General features: G+C 41.3%; 1 protein-coding gene across 2 annotated transcripts in view; it reads right to left on the bottom strand.

Annotated features, from left to right (window-relative positions):
• Positions 1-9,289, bottom strand: part of c2cd2l (c2cd2 like) — a 22,449-nt gene that overhangs the window by 6,509 nt on the left and 6,651 nt on the right. For both annotated transcript variants that reach the window (XM_010776623.1, XM_010776624.1), the window contains exons 3-5: positions 2,135-2,230; positions 1,894-2,013; positions 682-792 (exon numbers count right to left, since the gene is read on the bottom strand). In XM_010776623.1, coding sequence (XP_010774925.1) covers positions 682-792; positions 1,894-2,013; positions 2,135-2,230 — 327 coding nt within the window. The remainder of the gene's footprint in view (positions 1-681; positions 793-1,893; positions 2,014-2,134; positions 2,231-9,289) is intronic.

The raw sequence follows: 9,289 nt of genomic DNA, 5'->3' as shown, positions 1-9,289 counted from the left end.
GCCCTCCGTGCCCTGACACAAACAACAAACAGCTGATTAGTATTTGTCAACAAACTCATGTATGGACAAAAAAAAAGAGAGTCATTTGGGGGGGCTCTTGGGAAAAAAGGTTGGGAACAACTGTTGTAGACGGTTTCAGCGGGTATTCCCTGCTATTTATTGCGCTATATAGTATTATTATTTTCAAGGACATTTTGATTCATTCATTTTTCTCATGTCTATTCTTTGTGTTTTGCACAGTTGCATATAAAGATGATCGGTTAAGTGTTAAGGTTTTGATAAATATGACAAAGCATTCAAAGCTTAATGAAAATACTATAAAAGCTTAACATGTAAAAAAGACATTTGGTACAACTCTATTTTTTTACTCACAAAAGGCATCAAATTGCAGGCACGCTTATGTAACGATATTCAAGAACGGCCTTTCCCTCATGACTCATGGCTAGTTTTGTGGGGGGTCGTGACTCACAAGCAAATCATCACATGCTGACTGAGACTTAGAAACATCATTTGACGGAAAGCATGAGCATAGTAAGGAAAGAATTTCATATTGTCTTGTCATTGTTTTAATACACGTGACCTTTTAGCTTGTAAACTCCAGACCGGTGCAGAGACGAGGCCTCAGCTGACAGCATGTGGCAGACGTCTCATATGAATGATATCAGTGTCACATGTTCTCACCTGTCTCTGCAGCCTGCATGGAGACACGCTCAGAGAAAATGTCGGCTGCTTGGAAAGAGTCCAAGACATCAGCAGACCTTCGTCCTCCACCTCCTCCAGACACACCACCACCTGAGGGAGAGAGACAGGGGGGGGGGCGAGGTTGAAAAACACATCACACCTAGTTGCAGACTGCACACCAACCAACATGCAGACAGATTACACAAAGGAATATTATAAGGATTCTACACGTTTCATTCTCTAACAATAAATCATCACCAGTACTTCATTTTGATAATTTAGTACAAACAATGGAGATTAGGCTTCCATGAACATGATGGTATTGATGAAGAACTCTATTGGTATGGGCTTAAATTAAAGGTATTAGAATAGTAGAAGTATTAGTATTTGGTAGTCTTAGCAGTTCCAGAGGATACGCAGTCTCTGCTAGCTTCTGAAATACATTTAACACGACAACACAAGCTAACATTTGGAGCTAGATAACATGAAGAAACACTTTATTTTCTGGTACGATAACACATTTCTCTTTATGCTAGATGGTGAAAGGAGTTACAGGTAGCTGGAAAATCAATTCCAACATGATTATCCTATTTAAAAAAAGACAATGTCACTGGCGCAGAAAGCAGCAGGATGTGAAATGGGTTCTTACCGTGGGTTTTATAAATACTTGTATTGCAGAGATAAGAAAGCATTGTGTTATTGTGTCCAAAACATCTGCAATCTTTGCAAAGAGATGTAATACAATGTGGTACATCTTGGGAAATGTGGTTTATCTTGACCATTGCAAGAAATGTCTGTATCACTTTGATTTCTTCTTCTTTTAATTTCCGTTACACAAGGCAGGGCAGTTTGATGGTGCCTCTGGCGTGTTAAAAACAACAATGCTTTTGCAAATGACGTGTGTGTCTATTTGCATGAAGAGTGGGGAGTAAGACCTGATTTAAAGTGGTCCCTTTGAAAAGCATGTTGAGACACATTCTAGTGTGTGTGTGTGAACTGACCTACTTATAGCTGTCCCATTGTGATTGGGTCGATGTTAAAGCCAGGTGTGAACAGGGCCCATTAATTGTCATCTCATCACAATGAGGGGCGATCGCCAAATGCAATTTTAAAAATTTGAATGAGAATGCAAATGTTGCTCTGAGATTTGTTTTATAGTCCTGCCCTCAAACGTGCAAATTGCAAACAAATCCAGGTGGTGTGCTTTTGTACCTGTGCCACCATAGGTGCTATAGTGATCTGGTAGGTGTCCATGGAAACGGCAGCATGTGACTGCAGGGTGACGGTCACAGGGAGCGTCACTGTGTCCACCCAACATTTACAGTTTAAAACCTGGAAAAACAAGAGGAAGTTGGCTAAAAAATGACAAACCTTGATTTTTTTTATGGTGCAGAAATATGGCCCAGGAGGTTTATCATGTATCGCCCACACTTAAATAATAAAGATGACTTACCATGCGGTTTGCCGATTGGTCAGTGCAGGTCACACTCTCTATTGCAGAGTTAGCCGATAACTGGAGGCTGCTGTCAAAAGTGATCTGGATGGAGCTCTGGGAGAAACAGAGGAAGAGAAGAACATGTCCTAAATATTACATAAGAGAAAAAGAACACGCACTTGGGGACGACTTAAAAAGACGTTGTACTGCGGGGATACAGTCTTTAATAAATCTAGGTCGCAGTCTAAACAACCAATCACATGAATCTCCTTCCCCGGACACACAAGCACACGGTTTGATTGGCTAGCGCTTGTACTGGCATATGATTTGATTGGCTGGCACTTCCGTTAACTTTCGAAGCGAGCAACGGAGGCAAAGCGACCGCAATGCAATGCGTGACGTCACCCCAAAGTGAATAGGAAGCGTCTCCGTTGAAGCATGCGACGCTGCCGTGTGGACGGCAAATCATATGCCAGTACAAGCTCTAGCCAATCAAACCGCATGCTTGTGTGTCCGGAACGGGAGATTCATGTGATTGGTTGTTTAGACTGCGACCTAGATTTATTAAAGACTGTATCCCCGCAGGTTGTTGCTCGCACGCCAGACACGCCCACCGGCAAGCTTCAACGCGACGCTGCCGTGTGGACGTACCGTATCGCCTATTGGTATTTGTGCAGAGTGATTCAACTCATTAACAGGCTAATCACATCCTTACAAAAATAACATTGCTTTGAACACTTCAGAGTACAGAAAGCTCACAATCTCCCTGTTCCTTTTGGCACATTTTGTAACTGAGTCGAGATTATTAATGCATGACTACCTTCCTCCTGCCAAAGGCTAACCATTTCAAGGTCGCACTGTTAAGTTTAATGAATCAATAAACCTGTAAGGTGCCATAATGTGTACGCCAACGATCATGAGGCGGTTGTAATTATCTTGCGTGGCAAAGCACTTCTGTGGTTAAAGTCCATGCGGCTCCTTGGCTTTATGATGAACAGTGCTTCAAGATACTGGCATACACACCACAACATATGTTTGCTTGGTGGCAATGAGTACAAGTTAATATGAATTTCTGTAATAAGACGTTTTCGGTTTCCCCTCTCAAACAGCCTCGTCCGTTATCAAGACTGCATCCGTTAATTCTTAGTCATGCCTACATAAATACAGGAGACACCTCCAACAAAAGGAGTTTCCAGTGTGAGAGAAGATTCACCAGAAGCATCGTGTGTGTGTGTGTGTGTGTGTGTGTGTGTGTGTGTGTGTGTGTGTGTGTGTGTGTGTGTGTGTGTGTGTGTGTGTGTGTGTGTGTGTGTGTGTGTGTGTGTGTGTCGTAGCCAGTAGGGAAGGAAGCCAAGTACGATGCTGTAAGCTTACGTAGGTTCATGGACCAACACGAGAGCGTACAACCGGCTGTGTTTACTCCGGTTGGCTGGAGCCTTTAAAACTGTTCAGCCACCCAACCGTTCATTACATCCAAAGTGCAGAACGAATATGATGGGATGCATTTCGTATTGAGTGGGGTTAGATAAAGCCATCATCACAAGGTTATGAATGTGTGAGGCCCAGAGACGTGCATTACCAAAGGTCCGCGTCAATACACTCGAAACCCCTCTAGGATATTTGCAACGAGGGAAATTCTAATCGGTACAATGTTGTGAGTAAATACTTCTAAGTGACAGTTTTTTTGGGACACCCACATTCTGCAATAATTCAATTATAGTGTCACTTTTTTTGTTACACTATGCATTTCGCGTTTACTAGAAATCTCATAGTGTAGATAAAGACAAGAAGCCTGGGAATGGGGGATGTTGATCATATTCAGGCTATGGGTATGACGTTCACAAATGTGTGTTGTGCACATAACAACTAGGCCACCAGACCTCCCATTATGACGAGTCTAAAAACACTCCAGATCTAAATGTATGACAAAAAACACAGCAATTGCTGCAAAGATTTTTTGACAAACTGACAACTTTATATATTTCCCAATTGCTTGAGGACACAAAGCGGCACAGGCTTGCCAAAATGTGTCAGTCAAAATCTTGCATGCCTTAAAGAATGTTGGCTCAGATGATGTTTCTGCTGATATAACGTCCTGTTTAAATCAATTTCTGGGCTGAAATATAATCCCATCTTTATATATTATAGATATATTGGGGTTTACCACAGTGTTAGTTCAACATTTGTATGTGTAAATGCGTGGAAGCTGAAATGAAACCGCTATCATCCAGTTTATAGGTCTAGCATGTGCCTAAAATTGACTGGTTCATGGGTTTTTTATCATCTAAAGGGGAGTTTACTCAGATATTTTTGCATTCATTGGCTTCTTCAGCAGCCATCTGGTGCTCCGTGGTGTTCTACATCCTCCTAGCGGAAGCTACAGAACGCATTTTGTCATGAGAGTGCAGTGCTGGCCTCATAACCTCTGATGTGTCCTTGTGAACCACCACTGTTCACATGAGTGTGAGTGTGTGGAACGTGTTTCTGGAACGAGACAGTTCCTGAGGACATCCATGGTGTCACTTCAGTTTTATCAGAGACCCCACCCTATCCCCCCTGACTGGCTGAACGCCTGTGTAAAGCATGTGGGTCAACCAGAATAACACTCCCCCCGTGGCATTTGTTGACCCTCGTCTTACTCACTGCCCTTTCTTTCAGTACCATGTATCTTCAGTTTAGGCTATGTAGTTTGGGGTTAGAAAAAATAATAAAACATCAACGGACATTTCTTACATGTATTCTACGTATAAACATTTTTTTTTTACCCACACTATCAGTCCAACTGCAGCGTTAGCATGCTAATACAGCTAAAAGAGGCTAAAATACCATCAAACAATTATTTTCGCTAGTGGCAACATTTAAAACAACCACCAGTTAGCCGTCAATTCTCAGTTTAATTACTCAGTACAATTGACACAAGAAAACATCCGTCATACTACTTTTGTTTTTGTGTTATAAAAAAAGGACTGTTCAAATAAATAAATCATCAGCCGTTGAAGCCTTTAGTGCTGAGAGTTGTTGCCTTTTCACAAGTCTTTATACATTCTCATTCACATACTTGTTCAGTATTTAGCATAAAACTACTAAAGGTGATCTGTCAAATACCAAAGATTATTTAACATTCACTAATGGCACGTTACATTTATGATGGGACTGAATACAACTACAAGGACAAGCATTTAAGATCTAGCCTGACTTAAAAGTTTGTTCAAATTCAATATCATAACAGAATAATGCATTTTATCCCTGACCTAGAAATATTGTCAGCTGATTTTGAATTTCATCTGTTACGAGAGTTTCCTGCGCTGTCATTGTACATGAATGCTGAGTGCTTAACGTTCCCTGTCCTTAAGGAGAATTTACTTCGTATAATCACACGGCATTAATCATCTACCAGCAGCTCAAACAGTCAGAGAGGGAAGATGTGAACTATGGCCTCGAGCTAATCACCAGGCTCTTTATAATTGCATATCTGGACGAGGAGCTTGTGTCCCAGCAGATGCACTCGTATGCTCCGTTAGTCCTCCTCCACCACCCACTGCTCCCCGTGACAATGGCTTCTCATCACGTGCATGACAGAGCTGCTATGATCTGCAGGTCTGAAGAGGCCAGCCTGTTCAGTCATTCAAGCCTCCTCCGCAAAATAATCCAGCAGGAGAGATTCGAAAAGCTCCATATCAAGCCGGCCGGCCAAAGGCAAGATTATATCCTGAGGCTCCTGCAGTAATACTGACATTTCCTCTGGATAAACAACTGAGTGATGAAACAAGATACATCCTAGGATTACTTTGGGAAAGGGCAGCAGGTTATATTTCTGCACAGTGTGCAAGTGGCGCTTCTGGCTTGTGTGGAATGCTCTTAAAGCTTTAGAGGCATTCGGCTGAATCCGCTTTATTTTATTGACTGTTTATGGGTATACGTAAAAGTATACGTATAAGTAAATCTGGTTAACTGTTGACTAACCGGAGGACGTCCTATTTACATTGTCGGATATAACCAGCTGCGATGAAGCCTCGGGTTAAATCCCTGGATTATATGGATACAGAAGAGTGAGGAGGGGCTGGTGGGGTCTCGTTAGAGCAGAGGTAGATTGGACATATCCTTAGATTTGTGAAAAACACAGCTGCAACACAAGTGCTCAACATCTCTGCCTATCACCCTGAGGTTGCAATTGTCTCCTCTTATCTACATCTCACAAATCATAACATTATAAATGTTTCTTCTTGGAATTAAAGTGGCGGAAATAAAAATACAAATCGTTGAATGGAAGGAGCTGAATGCGTCACAAACACTTTGTCTCTAGAAACCCCAAAATGACGTTTTACCTTTTACTATGTTCTGCTGTTTTTGTGTAATAACCTGTCAAGATTCAGCTGGTAGCAGATGGTAGCCTCAGGACTTCATGTCATACTCGCTTTCGTTTCTACACTGTCATCTGCCAAAAAAATGCCCCAAGAAAAGATCTTATAGGGGGGGAAAAAGGATTTAGCCCCCTATAGATTTTTTGTTGTTTTGAATACTAGACTTCAGGGGTCAGGGTCAGGTCTCCTCTGAGGTCAAGGTATGAGCTGTTCTGTTAAATGTGCAGCGTTAAAATATTATTATGAGTATTGGACGGTTCTGGCTTACTTCACTATGTGCTGCAGTGAGTGGAATATCAACAAGGTAAAGTGATCCACATATTAAAAATGGCTATTTGAAATGACAGAAAGTGATACTTGTGAAATCTTCATAATGAAACCCACAGAAGATTACACCGTGGTGTTACGCCCCTTTTAGAAGTGGAGAAATAATCACAAGGAGTAAACATGTAATTTATACCAGGAAATACCTCAAATCCCCAGATATGTTTTTGAAGACCAAAGCAATAGATCGCAGGATACTAGATCAAAGCGGCCATATTATTAATTTCCAGCTTCCTATTTGCATTCAAATGCAAAAAAAACAACTAAATAACACACTACTGGAAAGTCAAAACAACAAAAAGCGCATAGTATGGCCCCTTTAGGACAATCTGCTATCCAACGCCTTAACTTCCTTTTAAATACTAACAAATATATATCAATTACATTCTTTCAAACCATTTTCCAAACACTTTCAGGATATACAATCTTTGTATGTACCATGTAATATGTGTGATCTTTTTTCCATAGGGACTTGGCTTGGCAACTGGAAGGTCACCAGTTAAAGTCCCGGCAAGACCAAGTGCTACCGAGGTGTCCCTGAGCAAGGCACCGTTCCCTACACTGCTCCCCGGGCGCCGATCATAATAGCAGGCCCACTGCTCCTAACACTAGGATGGGTCAAATGCAGAGAAACCATTTTGTTACATAGTAGCTGTACTACGTAATGATAATAAAAGTACAACAACAACATATGAACATCCTAAGAAACCATGAATTTACTTTTCACAATAAAATGTAATCTATTGCAGCTCGATGAATACCAATACACACAGTAAGAGGTGTGAACAACGGAAGCAAAACCTTCCTTTCCCTGACTTCCAGTGAAATATCCCTCATGTGTATCCACTGGAATAAAAGGCCATGTGTCATTGGGGACGAAAACCAATACTGAAATGAATATCCTCTCACAAAATGATCCCAAGAGCACCGCAAAGTTAGAAACCATTCAGCGTATAATGCTACGGATAAAGGAAAGAACGTGAAATAAAATCCAGGGAGTCCAGTTTGTGTGTTACATCCTTCACTGCCTTGTCTTTAAAGCCAGATTCCAGAATAATTACAAGGCTTGACCCAACATATGAAAAGCCATGGAGGACAAAAACAATCACAAAAATCCCTTAATCCTTTTGTCAAAATAGTTGCTGATTAATTTCCTGTCTCAGCTTTACATAAAACGATTTGATGGAGGTATATTTGTACCAATTTAATGTACAATAGATAGTTTGGGAATGTATCTTTTCCTGCTGCCACGCATCAAATATTTTTTAACACCAGATTGGATTTTTGGTTATGGATTTAAGTTTATTCTAGTTTCCGAAAAGCTATTATTATTTTTTTACAGCAGGGTAGTACAACTTTCTGTGCAGGCTTATTCAACTTGCTTTATTTGGATACATTTCAACATAATTATTTAAAGACCGCTGTCAGCATCCATACTTAGGTCAATGCTATAAAGGCTTTGCGTCCTAATCCCCACATGATGACATTGAAGCCGTATCTTCATTGTGCTTTTTCCCTGCGGAGAAGCTCATGTTTTGCCGGATGCAGAAACATAATCAGGAAATGCAAGTCAGGTGAGAACGATAGTGTCTTTTTTCTTAGTGCCCACAGCAGCATGCCTGGCAGGTGTTTACTGGGTGTGAGAGTTTGAGAATGTGAGAAATACTTGCCATGTATCCAAAGAAAACCTACAACAGGTTTTTCCCAACTTTTTTTAATGAAAGAAATACAAAAATAAAAACAAAGCCAAGTTTCAACACTACAGTAACAAGAAAATACTTAAGTGAACATGTTATGCTCATTTGAGGTTCATATTAGCATGTTTTGTCTCCACTGTCTGAGACTGCCAAGGCACACNAACATGTTATGCTCATTTGAGGTTCATATTAGCATTTTTTGTCTCCACTGTGACATGTCTCCATGCTTTAATGTTCAAAAAGCTCTTTATTTTTCTCATACTGCCTGTGCTGCAGCACCTCTTTTCACCCTCTGTCTGAAACCAGAGCCCAGTCTGCTCTGATTGGTTGGCTGGCCGGCTCTGTTTTGATCGGTTAGAATTGTCCAGCCCCTTAGCCTATCACGTACAATGTGTTTGAGAGCAAGCCAATAGAAACGTGAGTGTTACAAAGTGATGTCTCTAGGTTACGGAAGTAAACAAAGGCGTTTCATGCAGGAAGGGGGTGGAGTGTCAGGGCAGAAACTCCTTCTAGAGCAGGGATCACAAACTACATTTGTCCAAGGGCCAAAATGTATCCAATAGACACTTTCGCGGGCCAGTGATTTTTATAGCCCAGAATTTTGAAGTTGTTGACCGGGGGGGACGGGACTCTTCACTCTAACAAAGAATCACTTCTTCTTCAAGGCAGGGAAGGCTACGCAGTACGCAGTCTACTGTCCCGCAGCTGCTGCCTCTCTGTTGGACTCCGGTACTGCACATTACTCACGAGACGTTGTAAAAAAAAATTTTAGGGGGGGCGAACGTACCAAC

This window comes from Notothenia coriiceps, unplaced genomic scaffold (assembly GCF_000735185.1).
Source record: "Notothenia coriiceps isolate Sejong01 unplaced genomic scaffold, NC01 NC01_scaffold00017075, whole genome shotgun sequence".
In the NCBI taxonomy this organism is placed as follows: Eukaryota; Metazoa; Chordata; class Actinopteri; order Perciformes; family Nototheniidae; genus Notothenia; species Notothenia coriiceps.
This window is presented reverse-complemented; position numbering and strand designations above follow the sequence as displayed.